Below are 23166 nucleotides of genomic sequence, written 5' to 3' on the forward strand. Positions count from 1 at the left end.
TGTAAGGGGAGAGCCAGTCTCCCTTATTGCAGTCTGCTTTTGTGAACATGCTTCCCACTTGAAGACCCTTAGGTACAATCATATATCATTTTTTGAAACTTGTGCCCAATTATGTACTGTTTTAGACTAGAAAATTTATAACACTAGATAGCTTATAAATGTCATAAAAAGTTGTTAAGGGGTGCTCAGAATTTTAAAGTGCTAATCTCCTCTGGGCCCTCCAACATAATATAAAGTTTGGTTTCTCCCATTCTTTGCTGTTTGCTGCTTCTTGTGTGATTTCCACAACAAAAGGAAGACCAATAGAAAAGGTGGAAGGTAGGGTTAGAGAAAAGGAAAACCTGGAAAGGGATTGAAATAAAATTCCTTGTATGTATAATTATGTCAAAAGGAACTCTGGTATTATGTATAATATTCTAAATAGAAAAAAGAAAGAAAGAAAGAAGGAAAGCAAGCAAGCATTTTAAGATAGAACTATAGACAAACATTTTTTGGGGGGGACGGGCTTGTTTCACTTAGCATAATAATTGCTGAATAAACTGTGAGTTGCTTGTCCATTCACCAGCTGGTGACATCTGGTTGTTTCCAGTTTGGTGTTACTGGTTTGGTACTGTTGGTGCATAGCATACTGCTATGAACATTTGTGCATAAGTCTCTGTATGAATGTAGGCTTTCATTTCTATTGGGTAAATAAAATACCTAAAAGAGTAGTGGCTTTGGGCAATGGCAGATTTATTTTTAACTTAAAAATGACGCTAAACAAATTATCAAAAGATGTTATATCATCTTACATTCTTTAAGGCGTTATGAGTTGCTCCACATTCAAGCCTCTTCTTGGTACTATCAGTCTTAACTCTTAGCCATTTGAACTGATGTGGGATGATATTTCAGTTTTAATCAGGGTTTACCTGAAGACGAATGATGCTGAGTATCTTTTAATCCTCATTGGACAGCTATACACATTCTTTAGTGAAGCACTGATTCAAATATTTTGGTAATGATTTCATTCTGGGCTACTTTATTGGATTCTAAGAACTTTATTGGATTCTAAAATTTTACAGTCTGGGATCAATTCTCAAAATTATATGTGTGTGTGATACAGTGGACAATGATTCTCAATGCAGCCCTGAAAATCTGGATATCCATTTGTTCTGTCACCATCTACTGATGACACTTTCTCTCTACTGAATTACTTTGACAATTTTGTATTGACCAATTCTTCACTTTTTCACATTTTAACATTTCGATCACTTCTTCTAAAAAGTAAGCTTCTCACCAAGCGTATAGCAATTTGCCTATGCTTCACATTAGAGGTGGAATAGATGCTACATTATAAATTTCCCATGGTGATGTTATTATTATGCTTCAAAGTATTACAAATTTTCATTAAAAAGGAACAGTCTTTGATGAGTACTTAGACATCTGTATCATGTCCAATCCACTTCAATTTGTGAATATCTGAATTTCTCCCATTATCATTTCCCTTCATCCAAATTTCTCTGAGCATATTTTGTGGTGCAGGAAAAGTGGTCTAAATTCTCTTGGTTTTTCTTTATATGAATATTTCTTAAATGGATTTTCATCTCACAAAACTCCTTTCACTGACTATACCTTTGTGGGTTAACAGATATTGGGTTTTTAAAAATCTTTCTTTTTGTTAATTTCACAGAAGTTCCAAGGTCTTTCATCCTCCATAATTTCTCATAAGAACCATGTGATCTTGTCAACCATTGTTAACTATAAATGTATCACGTGTATGTTGTTATTTTAACAACTTAATCTTTCTCTATGGTTTTTACTAGTTGGATTATGACATGTTTAGGCATCAATTTCTTCACATTTGCCTTGTTTCTACATTGTTGAGTTTATAAACTTTGCTGAGTTTTTGGTATCTTGTACCAAATTTGTGTGATTTCTGCCATTATTTCTTCATTTTTTTTCCTCCTCTACAATCTCATTCCTGTGTCTGGGGGCTCCATGTACCTGTGTTTATCTTCTAAAACTACCTCACATGTTCAAAGACTTTCTTCATTTTTCTCTCTTCTTCAGACTGGATACTTTTCATTTATTCCCATTCTGCTATTTAGCTAAAACAGTAATACGGTAGTTTTATTTTGTTTGTTTTTTTTTTTTTTTTTTAGTTTTGTTATTGCATTTCTCACCTATAAAGTATGTTGGGTGTGGTGGCCCAGACCTGTAATCCCAGCATTTCAGGAGGCTGAGGCAGGAATGAAGGACACAGAGAATAAACCCAGGGGCATTTCCCCTATCTGCAGTAGTTCCCTCAACTGCCTCCCTGGGCACAGGGAGATGTTTGTGGTAAACTGGAGTTTTTGTCATTTAGAAGCCCAGGCCTCAGCCAAGGGAAAACACAAAGGGAACTCACACCCAACTCCCACCTGAATGAATCTGCTGAACCAAGGACTATAGGCCCAGTAACTTCCCTACTTACTCTCCTGTCCCTTTCCCAGTGAGCCCGCCAAAAATGGTTTACCAACTTATCCTATAACCTGGCTCTGCTAAACCCTAGACAACTCAGATCCTCATGGTCACTCGCTGCCATTTTCTCCCCTGAAAATGAGCACCTCTAATGCTTATAACTCCACTGCTTAATAAAGCATCATTGATCCATTGAGGTTCTTCCCCAGCTCAGTTATTTTTGCTTACAAGGAGGATTACAGGTTCACAGTTACCTTCTGCAACTTAAGAGAGGCCCTAAGCAACAAAGGCCCTGTATCAAAATTAGAAATAAAAAGAAGTGGGAAGTGGCTCAGTGGTTGAACTCCCCTGGGTTCAATCCGGGTTAAAAAAAAAAAAAATGTGCATTTGGTTTTTGTTCACAGTTTCTACTCCTGTCCTGAGAGTCTCTGTTTGTTTATTTGTTTGTTTTCATATTAAACATATCTCTTGAAAATAATCACATTAGGTACTTTCATTTTTTCCTCATAAGTCCAACATCTATTTTGTTTTGGGGTTGCCTATAAAAAACCAAAAGTTATGCTGATTAATGAACATACTTGGAAGAAAACAACCAACACATTATATAAGAGCTGCATGTTTATTAGGTTCTTCTCATAGAAGATTCCAAGATTTAATAAAATAAAAAAACGTATTTATGTTCCTTAAGCAATTTTTTAAAGCACAGAAAACCTAATCAGTTAAAAGCATACTTAAACTACTTATCAATATTTACCAATCTTCACTAGTAATAGTGTAATATAAGATAAATAATTTTACTATTGTATTTAAGTCATACATATTCATTTATTCAGAAGTCCTAAGAGGTGTTATGATATCCTATGTAGACTTTCAGGAATGAGAAAGCCTGCAAAACATAAATAAGGCTTATTATTTCTCTGGGACATGGATATGTTGGTCATTTTATTTAGTTTACTAAATGATGACAATACTGAATCAAAGGTTCCTTAGAATTTCATAAAGAGAACCAAAATAATGCTCAGAAGGTTAAAGTAGTAAGAAAGAAAATTTCCCTCAAAACATATTATTCAATTATTTAAAAATATGAAAAGCAGTGGTCCTGTACATTTAAGCAGTTCTTTCAACTCCTAGACATGTAATATTTTATGAAAGAATGACTGAAAATTAACTACTCTTAATTTACTCTTAAATTAATAAGTGATTAATATAACTTCAGTCAAAGCACCTTAGACATAACTCTCAGGTCTAGAGGCTCATAAGGATGAAAAGCATATGAACTAACGTGTCTTCAAGCATGTATACCAATTTTCATTATGAAACTTTAAATTCAAATATAGTTATATATTCTGACATTTCAAAAAATAGGAGAAAACAAATTGTACTAAGCAAGTGAGACGTGACGGTGACGGCATTTTGTGACTTGCTCTTTAGTATTTGGAATGTGTTTCACTAACTGCCATGTCATCATTTACATAGATAATAAAACCATCTTTAGAATATCAAACTGAATACTGTGTAACTTTAAGTGTGAAGATTTCTTTAGAGGTTTCATTTATAGAGAAAAAAAGTCTCTTCCTACTGTTATTTGCTAGAGAAAAGGCACTGGGTTGATAAAGCAATCCCTCAAGCTGTCTTTACATAATTTATGGTGTCTTCAGAACTAAAGTGTTTAGTTTGTTCACATATAAATGGGATGGTAACAGACCTTGCACCAGGCATTTTAAACAGGTAGGTTCTTCTGAACCAGAAGTCTATAGTTCATAATGAAATGGCCTGGTGCTTCTGAGTCCAGTAAACTGGTCCTTGTCCATTCTCTTTATAACATGCTCCATTACGGTTTGTTTCTTTCACTGAACTTTAAAAAAATCTTAAATTCTGTGATTTTTGTTTCTCCCTTTGATTTCTGACACCAAAATACCTGCAGTTTAAGATTTTCTTTCAGGTACAGACTAGTGATTAAAGTTCAAAGGAAACTAAATTTGAAAATTGGTAAATCAGATTAATTAAAAATGTGCCTGGAAATAAAAACATATCCTTGACAGTTTTTCCAAAATGTCATTAAAAAATATGTAATAAGTTAGAGATTTTATGACTTATTAAACTTTAAGTTCAATATTCAAATAGCATATTTATCATATGTGGGTAATTAGGCTAGAAATTATCTTTTTTAAAAAATATCAAACAAGAATATATAATTTATTATTGTCACACTCAAAACTGCTTTTCAAAACCAAGAAGTTTTTGTTTAATATTCAAAGATTTTTTTAATTTTAAGGAATATTTAGAAAAGCTAAAGGATTAATATGATACATTTATTAAGCTTCACTATGCTTAATATACTACCCAGATATACAAAATATGATTGCCTTATTTGAACATTTATTGACATCCTGTGGAAGTGCCAAATTTAAAGACAGATGGTATATGCACAATTAACTTCAAGTAAACAAACTATACACAAACATTAAGTATAAATTAAGTCACATAAAATTATAAACAGTATTAAAAGTTTATGTTACACAAAATAAATTTTCCTGTATCAAGAGCCAGGATTTCTTATGAGTTTATTACTTAAGCTACTTCATTTGGAATCTTTCCTTTTGCAATATTTTCATAAAATTAAAAAAAAAAAATTTTTGTCAGAATAACATATTCTAAGTTAGTAGTTTAAAAAATCGTACATATTTCATATCCTATGGAGGAAAAAAATCTTAAGTTCAAACAGCATTAGCATTAGTTATGGTTTGGCCCAATTCTTATTTATGAGATTCGTGAAAAATCTTATTCCTATGAGAGAAGCCTATAAAGTCTATAAACCCATGCCACTTCTAATTTGCAAATTTACTTATTTAAGAGCCTGTCACTCCTCCAATCAGACTCTGATTGTATTTTTTGTGTGAGTGGTGGGGTTAAGAGGGTTTCTCTCATGAAGAGTAGATAAAATAGAGCCCATGTGCTAGATTCTTCATTGCATGGTTAAAAAATTAAAATCTTTAAAATTTTCAAAAATATTAAAGGCAGAATTTTAAAAAATAAGTTTCAGAGAAGAACATCCATTATGAGCTTGCCTACATCTTGTTTCTTTAAGATTTTAAAATAATTTTGAAAGAGCTCCAGTTAAATCCACCAGATCTACTCTTTACCCTAAATTAAAGCTTCAGAAAATGTGCAATGCTAAAGAACATAAGAGTAGACGTTTAAGATAATGGAAAGAGGATAGACAAATGATGACTGGCACAACATGGCAGAAACAAAACCTAAGCACAACAGGGGAAGGCTAGCAAAAAGCAAGATGGTTTGTAGGCCAGACTCCACAGAGGTTCAAGACTGGGTGGTTGCAGACACTCAGAGGATGAATCAAAAGGGGGAACTGGTTGAAATTCTCAATTAGTTAGGTGCCTTCCCCACCTAATAATCCCCATGACTTTCCCCCACCTTCTTCAGAGAGAAGGCAGAGATTTCCTGGCTAGAGACAGTGAATCCCAAGACAGCAGGCCTGAGGGCAGCAGGCAAGATGAAATCAGTAGAAAGAACCACAAGAAAAACTTATGACATCAAAAACTCTGAGACAGCAAAACAACAATCACGTCTGGAAACCAAACAAAGATCTTCATGTCTGAAATTGATTTTATTCCCCATGGAGCTTTTCACAGGAAATTACTACCAGAATAAGAACCATCAAAAAGACAAGAATAAGCTTAAATGAAGATGTGGGATCCAGGGAACAGGGAACCCAAGAAACGCCAGGTGCAGGGACATACTACCACGGGAATGGATTCCTTGAGGTTTCCCATTAGAATTCCCTTAGGTTTAACTATAGAGCGAGAGGGTTTCACATTGAAGAGTGTGCTGAAAAATTATTGAAGGGTCCACTGAACACTGAGCAAATTTCAGATATGGTGACTATTTACTAATGAGGAAGAAGAAAAGATTGGTATGATTTTATCAGCCAGCTGGCCAGGTCAGCCTCCCCAGCATCAGGCAGTCGGTAGAGAAGGGTGGAGTGGTTTCCTACAGCTGCAAACAGAAGACATAGTACACAACAGAAGTAAATGCAAGGCCCCACATGCTGAGCTGCTCAGCTGCAAACAGTATTTCTACAGTCATAATGATGAAAACAATGAAAAATTCATCTAAAATCCTGAGAGAGAATTATATTGGGGGTGGGGAGGGATCTTAGCAGTACTTCATGTTCTATAAGTGAAAGTGAATACAGAATTTCAGAAACTGGAAAATAATATAGCTACATAAATGTTGTTTATATTGAAAGAAATAGCTATAACAAGTGGAAAGCAGAAAATGAGGAAGGGGAAAAAAGGGGAAGAGAGGGGCAGGGACAAGAGGGGGTTTCACAAGAAACATGGCAGTACCTTGACTTTTGTACATGTAATACTGTGATAAAAATTAAATCAAAACAAAAAATGTGAATAATCTTAAAACAAGTCTGTGATCTACCACCCTAAACAGACTTCACATATATTGTATATTATTTATTGGAAAAATTAAAAATCAGAAAAATAGGCAAACTTGTTTCACTATATTTTGATAGAGCAATGTTCAAATCCATCAAGCTATTTAAATCATGTTCTACAACTGAAGTAAGTAGCTGAGCAACATTTGTTTTTTTAAATCTGGTTGTTGACACATTATATACATGCAACCAGAGTGAGTAATACAATCTTAATAAGCAATTTACTTCACAAATTGGTCTTCTAATGAATATGTGTTAAAAAATACTATATTTTTGTGTGATTCATGCTGAGAAGCCCAAAGAGTGTCAATTTTTTTTAGAAATCATTTGAATTAGCAACTAATATATTCATATTCCATTTGCATACAGGCTACAACTGATTAACAAGTATAACAGGAACAATCTTGTGCAGAAGATTCTGACTAGAACAGCATCATCTACTTCCTTCCTCAATACCAAGGGCAAAAGACACACCCTACTATGATTGGCATTCTTACTGCTACTCTTATCCCTAGCGCCAGTTCACCTGCTGGCACCTGGAGAAGTGTGGGCTTCCTAAGCACCTGTGTTCTTTAATTCCACTCTCATCTGGAGACAGTGCTACAGGAATTCTCATGTCTGAGGAAAATATACTATGAATCTTGAGTTCCAACTTGGAAAGGTTCTCCTACAATAACTATGACGGTGTACCAGCTTAACAGAGATACACAATTTCTACTGGCATGCAATTCTCAATTTCTGACTGAATTTGAAAACCTTAGAAAATACCCAATTAGCAAGTTGAGAACAGACTTTGTAAAGACTGGTGAAGGAGGGAAATTTCTTCCCACAAAAAAAAAAAAAAAAAAAAAAAAAATGCCCAGATGTAAGTATCTATAATTATAAATACTTATCTAAATTTATTTGTTTGGATTTTGTAATAATTATTAAATATTATTATAGTTCAAATTTATTATACTGAAACACATTATAATATCAGTTTTACTGAAGTCCATGCATCAAAACTTTTTTATTCATGTAGATACTTTTTTTTAAACTTTATTGATTACTGCAAAGTTTTATCTGCACCATCTAATTTGGCAATCCAGCCCTCTTGGACAAGGTAAAAAAATAAACTCAAAAGTTAGTTCAACATCTTTTCTTCCATGCTGTTTTATATTTTAATGGAATGGTATAAAAGAATTTTTGATTTTACTTTCTATTACTCCAGTAAAGTAGAAAGGAGAAAAGGGAGTTTTCCTTATTTAATCAGTTCACTCAGAGTGAACTTTGAAAACTCAGAGGTCAGATACCTCAAGGCAAGTAGAGTACAATATGACTATACTCCTTTTCTTGACTACTGAAGCAATACAAATAGATGGTCCACTGTTTAAAATAACCACCCAAACATTTACCTCCCCATCTTCTAATATTTCAGCAAGACTACTATGAAAAGACAGAACAAAACAGCAGCAACAGGACAATGCACAACAAATACAACATCTGGTCACACACACACACACACACACACACACACACAAAAAGGAAACAAGCAATGCTTATCTGCATTTCTCATATAATCAACATATTCTGAATGTTTATGGTACCCTGGACAGAGGCCAAAGGTGAACAGTAGAGATGGACCCTGTGCATGCAGCCAATAAATAAGTAAACAAAGAGGATAATTTTAGGCAGTGATAAGTAATATGAAGAAAATAAAAGATGATAGGTCAAGGCCTATCTGAGGCAGTAACATTTAAACTCAGGCATAAGCAAAAAGGAATCAGTTACAATGGAGATACAGAAGCAGCTCCTTCCAGGGAAAAGGAAAAGCAATGGCAATGTGTCTACGAGAGGAACACACTTTTGGGGACAAAACAGATGAAAGAAAGAAGCTCGAGTGGCTGCTGAGACTTAGAGAATGAGAGGGTTGGGTGGGGGATGAAGATGGTGAAGACTGGGGCGGGAGGTAATGGGGCCAGTGGACTATGTGAGGGGTAGGGTTGACTGTAAGTGTGATGAAGACCTGCCACAGTTTCTGAATAATGGAGAGCTATGATCCTATTTACATTTTTAAGAGATCATTCAAGTTGCTCTTTGGAGAACAGTTTATGAAGGATCACCATGGAAAGAGGAAGACCAGCCGAAGGCTGGCTACTGCAGTAAAAAAGTGAGAGGTCTTGATGGCTTGGATGGGCAAGAGCAGTGAAGATGAAGATCAGAGGAAGGATAGGCACTAAGTGATAGGGCACAACTTGCCAAACTTTCTTGCTTTCTTTCCAGACTTTCCTCAGAACCTCAGTAATTTTCACAGTAACACACACAGGCCTGAAGAAATACCTACTAGTCCCATTTATCAAGGTGCGAATTACTTAGTAGTGGTAATACTTAATAGTCACCCATAGACTCCTTTTACTTGAAATTTTAAGGTATCTTTTAGCTCCCTTGTAATGTGTCCTAATGCCTCAGTGTAGGAGCCACATTTTTAGAGCTAAAACTTGCTGGAGAGCTGGATATAGGGAGCAGAGAGGAAAGAATAAAAGATGATAAAAAAGATTTTGGGTCTGAGCAACTAGTTGGATAGCAGGCCTACCCACTGAGATGGGCAAGAATGAGAACGGAGCACTACTCTGAAAAGTTAGGTTTTCCACCCCATCTGCAGATCAAAAAGCCAAGTTTTACAAGTAGCTACACTGATCACTCTGGGTAGCACACCTGGTCAGGAAATAAGATGAAATTTGACCCTACATCTGTCTGATGTCAGGTAAAATAATGGTATAATATCCAATAAGCCACATTATAGTGCATTAAATATTTCTCAGGTAGTTCTAACATGTTATTAGATAGGACTATTCCATTCCAAAGTTAGCAACAGCACCCTCCTTCTCAACTTAAAAGAGCAATTGTAAGGTGGGGGCAAATAGCATTCTCATCCCCTCCACTTCAAAGACTACTGCTTTTTAAATGTGGAGGCCTTGGATAGAAAAAAATGAAACTGAACATTTTATGAGTGTCTGTGGCTGTTGTTGTAACAACCAGGCCATATTCCCGTTCCTAAAACCAGAGCAATCTAAATGTCAGCTATCGTGGCAAAGCAGCCTTTAACAGGATACGCATGAGTAACGCTTTAAGCAGAATATTCAAAAACTTGATTCCCCAGGGCAGGTGGCACAGCTCAAAAGCCCGGATGGGGCCAGGCCACAAGGAGTAGCCAGAAATGCATGGGACCAGAGAGGACACATACCAGTCCAAAGGGGCAGTGCAGACCCTTGAAATGTGGACATGAATAAGAAATTTAATAAACTCTGATCTTTCTCAAGAAAGTATACCTGGATGCCAAATTTAGTCCTTGGAAACAATCTTAGATAAATTATTGGATTCCTGACATAATTTGGGTATGCAGCTGAGAAGAGAGCCTTAAGTAAACTGAAGAAGGGGTCATTAGAAGAATTCAGGAAAATGATGTTAAATTGTACAAAGAAAACTAAAGTTAAAACTGCACACTTAAAACTATAAATTTTTTGTTTTCTGGTACTGTTTTTAAAGAAATGGAAACAAAAGCACTTTATACTGAGTTCTGTATATTTTAATCTGTCTGGTAAAATATAATCTTATTGGAATAAATGAAGATGGACTAGCAAGAGACATTGTTCATTGTCCCCCTGCCATGAATGACATGTTATCAGACTATTTGTCTCGGCATGGAGCAGCTTAATAGCATTTGAAATCCTACAATTCCATCAGCCACAGGAAGTATAATCACAAACTTGGACAGAAATCCCCAACTTGGCTATTCAGTTGCCCTGAGAAAATATCACTTCAAGAACGGTTTTTCTGGAACAAATTTTTCTGGAAATCTTTACTGTTGAAATTCAAACTAAACTTATGTATACCTAAGCAATATTATAAATCATTATAATAGCTTGCTATAGTCTAGATGTTGAATGTCTCCCCAAAGGGGTTGTCCTCAGGGTGGCACTAAGAGGAGGTGGGATGGTAGAGCCTAGTGCACAATGTCTTTAGGTCACTGGAGACATGTACTTGAATGGGATTGTGGGACCTCGGCCCCTCCTTATTTTAACTTCCTGGCCATAAGACGAGTAGTTTGCTTTACCACACTCTCCTACCATTGCTATACATCACTCCCACCAGAGATCTAAAAGCAATGGTTCCACCTGATCATGGACTGGAATCTCTCAAACCCAGAGCCAAAATAAACTTTTCCTTTTTATAAGTTAATTACTTCAGGTATTCTGTTATAGTAATAGAAAGCTGACTAACACATGATTCTAAAGAACATGATTAATTTGGCAGTGTTTTGAAAAATCTTCTTTTCAAGGCTCAAAAAAATGAGGCTTTTGTTTTCCTAAGATCGTAACTGCAAACTAGTAAGGAAGTAATAAGAAAGACCTTACACAGTCAGAGTGAGTGTGACTGAATCCCACAGTAACACCATGCTATGACTAGCTATGAACAACAGAGTCACTAGTAAGTAAAATTGAGCTAACTCTACTGGAAAACATTTTAAGGGGACTATGGCTTTTGTGTGATCTTTGGGGAAAAAAATAAAAATAGATGGTTATACTAAAACAGAACTATTATAAGAGATATCTACTCAGAACACAATAGGAAACCAGATGAGGATGATTTAAATTGGCTTCCAGGTTTAGGAGATGGCATTTGATCCATGTTTGCAGATCTTTTTTGGTAATATGTGTACCTGAGCCAGAGAGAATAGCATGTATGAAGGCACTGACGTTCAGATTTGCTTTAATCATTGCCAAAAGTACCAGAGTTTCTATGGAGCAGGAGGCACAGAATGCAGGGAAGAGCTGGATACCAGGCAGTTCAGAGATGAACAAGAGTCAAACCATGAATGGCTCTAGACTTTGAACTTTGTTGAATGCTGTGGGTCATTAAATAATTTTAAACCAAGATGAGAGAGGATTTAATTTTGTTTTGTAAAGTTTATAAACAGACATGTGGCATAAATTGAGGGAGGTGAGATTTATGGCAGAAAAATCTTTCTACAGTGTAGTTTAGCACTTTGGTCTCACATGCCTGGATGAAGGTAGATTTAATTTGATTTTTTTTTCTCTCTTGGGGATTAGGAATTGGGAAAATTCAAGTCCATCAATTTTGGATGCTTGGATATAGAAGTATCTCTGACAGAGAGGAAAAGAGGAAGATCTCTGAAAGAAAGGAAAAAGGATGCAAACAGCTGAAGAAGCAAGGACAAACACAGACGCAGAGGCTGAGCAGGTGACTCTATAGGCACTGGGTTTGACCTTCTACTAGGACCAGCTGTACAGCTTTATTTCTTTCCTTTATATCCTGTGCTCTTACTGTAAACTGACTTTCTTAAGTTAGGTTTGAGTAGAATGTTGTTACTTGCCAAACTGGTGATTCCCGACTATGTCACTTTTCCAGCAACATATAACTGGAATGAAGAGAACAGGGATGATATATATAAGAGGTATTAAACGAGTAAAACTTAAGAAAATCACAACTGACTGGATTTGTGTGCACTGCCTCCCAAGCTACCGGCTTGGGCACTCAGGTTTCAGTAAGAAGGGATGACAGGAGGAGGGGCAGAAATGGTAGATTCAGGGATTCAGTTTTGTACATGTTGTGGTTGATGAAAATGGGACGCCCAAGTAAAAATGCACCACAAATGGACTTGTAGGTGTGTACCTGTAGAGACCTCAAATTCCTTCTCCCTGCTTTCTGTGAACTGACCAAATATCACAGAATGTCAGGTGTACATTTATCCTACAAAACTGGGCCCAAGCCAGGCCCTTGAACCCAGGCACTAAGAGAAGTATTTGGGTGGTGCCTAAAATACTGAAAGTGACCATGACTCTGAGCCAAAATCCCTTAAATCCTCATGTAAACTCCATACCTGATGCCCATGCTGCAGACACACCCAGGTAGAACATCCCTTTTCTCTCACCAGCTGTTGTGAGGATAAGCTGCAATATTCTGTAGGTCAGTTTCCTCAATGCATGCTTTGGACTGATTGCCCTGGAATTTCGGGCTTCTTTCTTTGGAATCCCACTTGGTCACAACTCAGGATGCTCTGGGTCACTCCCTTGTGGTAACTCTCCAGCACCCACTTTTGAGGAGACACCAGATATGGGATATGGGTTTGGTGGTATAAAACAGTATCACTAAGAAGTTCTGATCTGAAACGTGAATTTGATGATCATTTCAGCATGCAGATGATCAATGGAACTAAGGGAGTGAAAGAGACTAAGCCAAGACCTTGGAAGCACCAATAATAGGGAACAGACTGAGTAGGAAAAGGCATGAAGGAGACTTAAGATGCACCGCTATGATGGGGGAAATTTTCAAGAACAAGTGGTGAGAGCCTGGTGGCCAACTCCCCGAGAGGACAAAGGTGAACATGGGAAGAGAAGACCAGAACTTCCTAGCATTCTCTAAGTATACTTTGTAAATAGCTAGCACTCAGCTGTCCCATTTCATCTCCAAAGTAGGTCACAACATGACCTTTTAAAGATAAAGAAATGGGCACAGTGGCACACACCTGTAATCCCAACAGCTCAGGAGGCTGAGGCAGGAGAATAGCAAGTTCGAGGCAACCATACACACAAAACGGAATCAGTGAATCTCTACCATTTCTGCCCCTTCTCCTGTCATCCCCTTCTTACTGAAAGATGAGTGCCCAAGACTATAGGCTGGGGGCCAGTGCACCCAAATCCAGTCAGCAATTTAGTGAGGCCCTAAGCAACTTAGTGCAACCCTGTCTTAAAATAAAGGGGGTGGTGGCTTGGGAATGTAGATGTGGGCATCTAGTTCCTAGCAGAGCACCTGCCAACCTATCTGTTCTACGAGTGAATTAAGGTCTGAACATGTCTAAAATTTTATGATAGTCCACATGGACCCAGCTAGACTGGTGTTACTCTCATAGTCACATAATTTGGAGGGCAAGGCTCTGCTCTACTGCAGTAGCTAGCCTATCTCCTGGGATACATCCCTGAATTTCATGCAGCATCTCCCTTTCTTTTCCTTACCTTTCAGTAAAAACAAAGGAGTCATGGAAAGGACAGGCCAGGAAATCGTTTTCCTATTTCTAAAGACTATCCTGGCAAGCCCAAGACCTTAGTTGCCAACACTTCACAAACCATGGAGATGAATTTCCATTAATTATCACAGAACCTTAAACTCACATCTGATTCAGAAAGCATGCCAAAAGGATTTGACAATCCTTTGATATAAGTCACAAGTTAAGCCACATGGGGTATATTCAGCTACAGATCCACAACCTCCTAAGGAGGCATTATTCACTCTTACCAAGCCAAGGTCTTTGAGGGCTTTTCTCCTTGACTTAAATCTAAGATGAAAAGATCACATCTAATACTGAGGTGGACAACATTCTTCCAACAACTACAAGAAGAAAAATATTGTCCAGATTCTTTGCTATAAAAACAGACAAACATAAACAAAGGGTATTATAACAATTTTGTGTCTATAGAGGATGCCTCAAATCCTGGACCAAACAGTGTAGGTCAAAGAGGACAGGTTTAACTTCAGATGTTTCTACTTTGCACAAATGCCTAGGAATTTCTGAACTATAAAACACAGTGAGCAGAAGGAAAGTTAACAAGGACATGTTTTTTTCCATGGGCCTGAACTATATATGCTATCTTCTTGAATCATCCCAAGAACCTGAAAATTCCTGATTTTAAGATCAAGGCCCTGAAAAGTTAAGTAGCTTGTGGGTTTAAACAGCTATTGAGTGTAGTGGGTTTGAATTCAAATCCAAGTCTAACATCAAAGGTTTTTTGTTGTTGTTGTTCTCTGTTTTTTTGTTTTTTTAGTATTTGATGTACCATGTTTCTGCCCAGAAAACCATTCCATATAATGAAATTTTTAAAAATACAACAAACATATATTATATGTATCCTCTTTATGTCCTATGGAAAATTAGTCATTTTCCTGTGTTGCTACAGCATATTAACTTGGTTTTTATAATGCAGTAATTATTTGTGTTTATCTCCTTAGAATACAGACGTCTCAATGACCAGAATATACACTTACAGATCTTTGAATTGTAATAACAATATAGTAAATTTTGGTTGAAGGTATAAATAAATGAGTACTTTAACATGTATTTTTAAGATTCCTGCATCAAGACAAAATTATTTATAATCTATAAAAGAAAGCATAATACTCAAGAAAATATAATCTCACCATTTCTTATTATGAACTTTCCATATTTATTGCTTATTTTCCAATAGTAGGCAATTATTATAGACCTTTTTCACTGAAAATGAATTTGCTACATCCATGAAAGGTAGTAAAAAAATTCATGCCTATATTGTGCTAACTCAATTTTCACAAAAATTTGAAGACACAGGGTTTTTAATCAATGCTCTTAATGCCCTGCTCATATGCTCCTGGTCCCTCTCTGAATTTTCCTGTGGCCATCACAGAAACTCACTACAGCAGTTTCTGCTTCAACCCCTCAGTCTCTCTGCTTCACTGCCTGAGAGTGTAGGCACCATAAGCTGCTGCTGGGGGGACCTGGAAGACTGCTTTGAACATTTGCAAGGACACCACTCCTCAGGCTGAGGAGATGAGGACTGTGGGTAATATCCCTGGGGTAATTCTGAGGCACAGTCCACATTTATCCTCAGAGAGTACTTGGCAGGCAGATATCCTGCTAAGCAGTGCCCCCTTTACTCAGTTTCCTATCCTCTTTTCCCAGCTTTCTTACTTGTGCTTCTTGGTATCATTCCAAAATATGAACACCCAAATGCTGACTTTAAGGTCTGTTTATGGGGGGAGCCTAAACCAAGACAGGTACACAACAGACCCACAAGGTCATGGAAAGTAGTGGTTCCACCACAATGCCATTCTTTCAGAGCCTTGATGTGATGTTCTCAGGGCTTGAGGCTTCCCTCACAGCATCATGTCAGCCAAGGAAAGCTCAATCACCTCAGGGGTAAGTACCATAATCTTGGAGAAAAGAGGCTTAATCAACCATAACACCAAACTATCTTTCTTCAAAGATATGCTTGGAAAATAAAAATGTGTCTTAATATATGTAAGAGGCTGAGCATCTAGGACAATAATCAGCATGTTAAGTAAGCATTTAATAAATCTTCCAAAAATTATGTTTAACAAAACATATTTTTCTTTTTTGATGAAAACTGATTCCCTATACTCTGATAACTTTCCATCTGAGAAAGTTTTAAAATATTTGTTTCAAGTATTTCAGCTTCTACTTACAATTAAAACTCATTTTTTTCTCTTTCAGATTACATTAAAACTCCATCTATTTCACTTTATAGGTCACTGAATTAAAGACAATTAACTGGCATGCCCCAAATCCCATGGTGGAGAAACCATTTCTCCTGATTCAGGGGTTAATATCCTTTCCATTACATTATGCTTATATTCCAAGGAATCATCCATGAATTCTAACATCTGCCTACTGGCTCAATACCTTTCATCCAATGAGCAGCATACAGATGCCATCTTGAAATACTCCACTGAGATAAGCATTTGAGCTTTCAATAGCTTCTTGAACAATGAGGAGGCAGAGAGAGAGGAAGACACTTCAGTGAGCTCTGCTGCAATCCACTCACCCTGCTTGTTGAGAACTGCAAACAGAACCTCACCCTTACTTCAACTTTGCAATCTGAGGGTGTATAAGCCCTTATTTTTTTCTCTCTTATTTCCTGCCACCTTTATTTTTCTCCACACTTGTCACCATCTGGCCATGCCTGTTTGTACCATGTTTCTTGACTGCTTGGTAATTTCTTTTTCTTTTTTAATACTAAGAAGGCATGTTAGGAGAGAAAGGGAGGACACAGAGAAAGAGCAGGGGGATAATGGGAGAATGAAAATATAAAATATCTAGAAATACCATATTTACAAAATTAAATTGATTAAATATGATTAACAAATATAAATGACTCATTCAATCATCAGACTGACTTGGCTAGGAACTCTACATCAGAATTAGAGAGCAAAGGCCTTAACTACATATCTGAAAACTTAGGAATTTCATGAGTTCTATGATTTTTTGGATGGGAACAATTTTATTACAGGTCAAGCATTCCTAATTCCAAAGTTCAAAGTCTGATGCTCCAAAACTAAAACTTTTTGAGTGCCAACATGATGCCTGTCACCAATGGAAAACTCCGTACCTGACCTTATGTAACAGCAGTCAAAACACAGGTGAAAGAAAATACTGCATAAAATTAACTACAGGTTATGTGTATAAATGAATTTCATGTTTAGATTTGGGTTCCAGTCCCATTATATCTCATTAAGTATAGCCAAATCTAAAACACTCCCAAATTCAGAGCATTTCTGTTCCCAAGCATTCAGATAAGGGAAACTCAACCTGTGTTACATGGCCATTTCAGGTTTTTATCTTTGATCAGTATTGATTTTCACTGATTTGAATGCTCATCCTCAAACAAGCTTTAAGTAGCCAGCTCTGGGCATGCTCTGTATTCTAAGACTAAGGGGCAAGCACTTGACCCGGAGTCAGAAAATTAGGCTCCACCATAAGCTCTCTGTGTAATGATGAAGAAGATATATAATTGGTTAAGCCTTAGCTCCCTATCTAGTCAACAAATAGAAGAGGGGGCAACTTAGGGGTAGTGTGGTTCTTCATGTAAGCAAGGTCCTGAATTCAATACCTAGTGCCAATAAACAAACAAAATTATTTAAATAAAAAAAAAGAATTGGCCCATCTACTTGGCAGGATATTTTCTGATATCATATCAAGAAAGATGCAGTCTATCAATATAATTTATAGTATTATATATGTAAAGCAGTAAAACAGATTGCTATGTTGTCATCACAATAACAAACCACAAGGAGACTCAAAACAGTTTTGTCCTACTTTCCCCCTTTTCTGTGAATATTTATTATACATACTAGAGTGGCACACCTGGTACTCAATGGTCAATAAATGAATGCTATTAAAACATTACTATTACCAGGGCACATTTTCTGTAGGCCTTCACTATCTGTTGTAAATCCAAGGAGAAAGCATGGCCTGAGGATGAAGGTACAGTGGTTTCAGAAGGGAGAGGGAGCAGCCTGCACAAGATGGTAGTCTGCTCCCCATCCTTACTTTTGAGTTCAAAGGAAGAGTTAGAAGAGGAGGAGATGAAGAGAGGAGCATTAGTCTGAAAGAAAAGTAGCTTAAAATCAGAGAACTTTCTAAAATGTGTCTATTTCCCCACAAGTCTCTCTACCAAAAACAAGACTCAAAAGCTTAAAATTCTGGATTTCCCTCTCTTTACTAACAGATTTTCTGTGTGACCTTAAAGTGAGTCATTTAATCATTTGGTAACCTCAAGTAAATATCTGATACCTTCCATCTGTCTATGTTGGATCAATTATCTGTTTATCAGAACACACCAAATGTAGTATATTAAAAGTACCATAAAAGAAGGATGCTAACAAACCTACATAGAGCCCAGTGTTATCTATGTATCTTCCAATCCACCCACCCTCTCCCTCTCAGACAGACAGACACATGCACACAAACACATATGTCTTGCCGGTGGTTATGACAATGTAGGAATGATTCATTCATTGAGAGTCATGGATAAAATTTCTTAGATGAAAAATGGAAAATCACTAGAGTTTAGATCACAGTGAGAATTTAAGAGTTTTCTTTACATTGATCATTTTCATCTATTACTACTCTCCCCTTTACTTTGACAAATCTGAAATAGTTGATTGGTTTGTGACATATAGTGCAATGCCAACCCTTTTATAGCAGGAAAGCTAGTACTGTTTGCTCTATTCTTTTTCTCCTCTGGATAGAGGATAATAATCTTTTCTGTTGTGTGCTTGAAATTATTAAGTAATCAGAATGATATCAGAAAACTGGCTCTTGTAAAAGTTAAATATGATGTCTTATGTATGTAACATTTCAGAACTCAGAAGTCTTCTGAGTAGAGGAGGAAAAATGAGTTATCATAAAAATAGAAGACATTTAGACCAACACAGACACACACATGGAACAATGGATAAGAAAATTAAATATTTCCAGAAGAAATGCATTTTCTTGACAGAGATAAGATATGAAATAGGTCAAGGGGATAAAAATAAAGGATTCTATGAGGGAGAAAACACAACATGGTAAGATTATCTAATATAACTCTAAGGATGATTTAGCTTTCAATATTTTTCTATAAGATATGCCTAAGGATTTTTCTTTGTGAGAAATACAATAAAACTATTTCATGTTTCAGATTTACACAGATGGAATCTGTATAAGGAAATTTCAACTTTTGCACATTAGAATGGAAAGAGTAAAATTTAATAGTGTTATACATAATAAAATGTCCACAAAAACACTGTTCTGAATTACTAAAACAATAATTTTACAATAAGAAAAATGTGACTAATCTTTTCAACTAAAAACTACAAAATTATTAGTCTCCAGTTATGAGATTATTTTAAACTAGAAAACAATTATGATAGTATATACTGAATCTTCAGAATAGTGAAAAAAGACACACATGTATACAAATGAACAGCGACTGGAGCAAAGAGGAGAAAGCACACTACATGAGAGTCCCAGACTGGTAATTTTTCACCAAGAACACACAGTATTGTGGTCTATCATAACAACATTGACTTACATGAAACTTTATGGGCTTAGAAAATGAAAGTCTAACATTATGTATTTTGAGTGAACAAGCTACTCGCCCAGATATCAGATTATCCACGTATGTATCACTCTAACCTCTAGATACAGATATCTTGTCAGAATCTTCAGGGAGGTGACTAGTTGTTTTGCACCCACCAAAACAAGTCCACGTTCGACCATCATGTACTTTATTTTAATCTTCCTATTTTATAGGATTAATACTCAAATGAAAGCACAAGTTCTATGACAATACTACCTACATTGTGAATACCTTGTGATAAACACAACACATTAATGACTATACTAAATCTTAGGGAATATCAGGTTCCCTATTATCACCAATTTTTTTAAAAGACTGAAGAAATGAATGTTTTATTAAATTTTGAAAACCTCATTCAGCACAATTTATACTAGGTACTGCGGATGGATTATGACAGTCATTTCAACTAGGAACACATTAGATCAGTCACTACCCATTAAATTAGAGTTGACTCTGTGATCCCTGTTCAAAAGCACAATAAAAAAGTACAATGAAATTCTTCATTTTCTGTGCTTTTAAACTTGTCAAGATTAAATGCTTAGAAAAGGGTAGAACAAAAATATTTTCATAAATAGAACACATACTAGGTTGATCAACTCAAATATTCATACAGGGTTATTATTACACAGCACTATTTGAAAGTTTGGTGTAAACCTTGTTGCAATTCCATGCTATGATCACACTGGAGATAGAAGAGCCAGGAGGTGCCAAATCCAGGGAGCAAATACGCTAGGCACTGTTTCAAAACATGGGCCTTCTTAACAGGACTGATAAAGGTGAGGGAAAACGAAGTAAATGATATAGGAAGTGAGGAAAGTGCAACATGTTAAAAATATGGTTTCAGAAGTTTAGTCTGACAGGGTTGTAATTAATATCAAACTAACAAAGGGTATAGATGGACTAAAAGTACAGTTCCTTAACAAATCCTGATGCAATTTAATGGAACACTGGGTCCTAATCTTTATTTTAAAAAATTATTTAAACCAATTTGTTCCCCTTAAATCATCCCTTAATAATCACATCAAGTAATTTTTAAAAGAAAATGTCAAATTCTCAAATACAAATGGCATGCTAGGGAAAATTAAATTTTATGTAATTTCTATATATATTTTTAAATGAGTGATTTTAACCAGAAGGTAGGAAGAAAAAGCCTCTAAGATGTAGCTTTTCGTTCACCAACCGGTTTCTCAGAAAACTCATAAACTTCTCTATACTTTTATCTAGAATCTTAAATCCACTCTAGAGCTCTATGAACCCTGTATAGTTCTTAAAACAATTTCAAGTTATATATTTAATGGTGAGTTTACTTAATATGTGCTTCCCCCACCAGCCTGCATGGGTAAGGCAGGGACCAGGTCTATTTTTTAGTACTTGCTGAGTATCTGGTGCAAAAGAGGCCCTCAAAACTGGGCCTCACAATGAATTCTGGGTCACCATTCACCCACTCCACTCCTGGCAGTCAGTTTTGCAGATTACTCTGAAAACTAGCCAACAGGGAGCTTTTCTATTTTCTCCACCCCTTCCACTGGTTCTCTCCTCCACTCTATTCTGGTTGTAATAATCATATTTCTAATATCCTCATCACATTGCATGGTAGCAGAATGCCTCACATGGAAGTGAGTCATCTGTGTGCCCAGAATCTCTGACAATGCCAGGTGACATTCTTTTGTTTTACTTTCTAACTGGCTTTAAGAAATGGTTTATAAAAAAGGCATAATAGTGCAAAGTAGAAAGAAGGACTACTAGATGGCATAAAAGTATATGAAACAAATAAAGCCAATAATATAACAAACACAATAAATAAATCTCATCTTTCTAGTTACAAAATCAAAATTAAAGATTAACACACACACACGTACACACACACACACACACACATACACACACACCAATCTGCCAAAAGGAGAATCCTATATATTTAATAGCAACAAATCACCAAGAATCCTATTCTTTTTTGTACGTGAAATAATCCCTTCACAATCCTTTTAGTAAAAAGCCAGAAAGAAATACATACATGATGGTGTTAATGCCTGAGAGCTGTTGGAACATTTGTAGGCCACAACCCACAATTAAAGCTCGGCGAGTTGGGGGATAACTCAGCATTCTGCAGATGACAGGTCCAGCTTTTTTAAAAAAGAAAGGAAAAAAAAAAAGAAGGACACAACTATTATTTTTAGCACCCATAATAATTATTCCCATTAGGAAAAAAATTTCCCCAAATCTCTGTGAAATCAATATGACTAGGCATTTTACACAGAACAAGTACACTTTTACAGAAACCTAAATACAACATCTCAATATCTCATCTCTACAACAGTTTTAATATTTTTTTTTTTGTTTGTTTATTTTTTTAGCTTAAACTAAATCAACAAGAGACAATTCAAGTTAAAGCAAGTGATGGAGTAATGAATTGGTACAGGGAAAACCTACATAATTAAAACTCTAAGAAATCATTCTTCCTTATATCTCTACCAACTATATTTATTAATCACTCCCTTTATTCTTCCACTTTCTTAGCAATTAATTATTATTTAAAATTTATCCACATGGGACTACTTGCAAATTCACTGGCAAACTGTTTTAATCAACTAAAATAATAGCATTTATTACCAACAATTAACCTAGGAACACCATTCATTTCATTCTATTTGACTAAAGGTAAAGAATATGGGTTCATTATCAGACTTGATTATAGCTACACAGCACATTATTAATAAAAGTTAACAAAAAGATAATAAAATTTTTAAAAAATCAATGTCAACTACATGTGTGTTTACATACACACAAATGGGTATGTCTTAATTCTGAATATTTCCCCAAGAGGCATTCTAATATATAAACAGGTTTTCCAAATGGCACGATTCCCTTGGTCATCACATCTGATGGCTAGATAAGTTTTGAAAAGCTGTGGATCTGCACCACCGAGGACTCCAGAAAGGTAAGCAACCTTACTGTAGCCTACCGTCAGGGCATAATTAAGGTCAGTATCCCTTCTATTCTCAGAAGTGTCAACTTAACTTCAAAAATTTAAACCTAAATCTATATGGTGTCCTTATGGGCAAGAGTTGACTCCCAGGATCTGTGATGCTCCTGCTGTTAGAAGGGATGTGCTGAGATCAGCCGGGTGCCAACTGCTTCATTAGAGCACTCTCCTGGAGGTCACATACTGCTAAGCCCTAAACTAAGTCAAGTCTATTAAAATTGTAGGAAGTCTCACTATTTCAGGAATCTTTTGGAAAATTAATACAGTTTGCAGAAATGGAAAGAACATGCTCATCTTAGCAATATATGCTAATATGGGACAGTAAGTTAGGGAGAATATTTTATCTCTATATGGGTGTGATTACAATCACAAAATTGACTTACTGCAAATGTTTTTGTCTCAAAATGGCAAGACAGGCCACAGATTAATTTAGAGAAGAACTGATAGCTATTCAAAGCTAAATAAAGTGACAACCCATTCAGAAAGCAGGCTGAAAGTATTATAAACAACACCGCTTAGATTCAAGCAAGTTAATTAAAACCAAATATATCAGAAAGGCTGTGTAAAATGCTGAGAGCTTTCACCATGACAGTGTTGAAAAT

The 23166-nt window shown here is 36.1% G+C and overlaps 1 protein-coding gene and 1 long non-coding RNA gene across 3 annotated transcripts in view; one reads left to right on the forward strand and one right to left on the reverse strand.

Annotated features, from left to right (window-relative positions):
- LOC306660851 overlaps window positions 1-19193 on the forward strand; it is a 198244-nt gene extending 179051 nt beyond the window's left edge. For both annotated transcript variants that reach the window (XR_013763757.1, XR_013763758.1), the window contains exon 5: window positions 12001-19193. This is a non-coding gene — a long non-coding RNA (uncharacterized lncRNA). The remainder of the gene's footprint in view (window positions 1-12000) is intronic.
- Window positions 1-23166, reverse strand: part of SLC2A13 (solute carrier family 2 member 13) — a 332293-nt gene that overhangs the window by 172834 nt on the left and 136293 nt on the right. The window contains exon 4 of the mRNA XM_079139372.1: window positions 21596-21704. Coding sequence (XP_078995498.1) covers window positions 21596-21704 — 109 coding nt within the window. The remainder of the gene's footprint in view (window positions 1-21595; window positions 21705-23166) is intronic.

This window comes from Sciurus vulgaris (assembly GCF_902686455.1).
Source record: "Sciurus vulgaris genome assembly, chromosome: 5".
In the NCBI taxonomy this organism is placed as follows: Eukaryota; Metazoa; Chordata; class Mammalia; order Rodentia; family Sciuridae; genus Sciurus; species Sciurus vulgaris.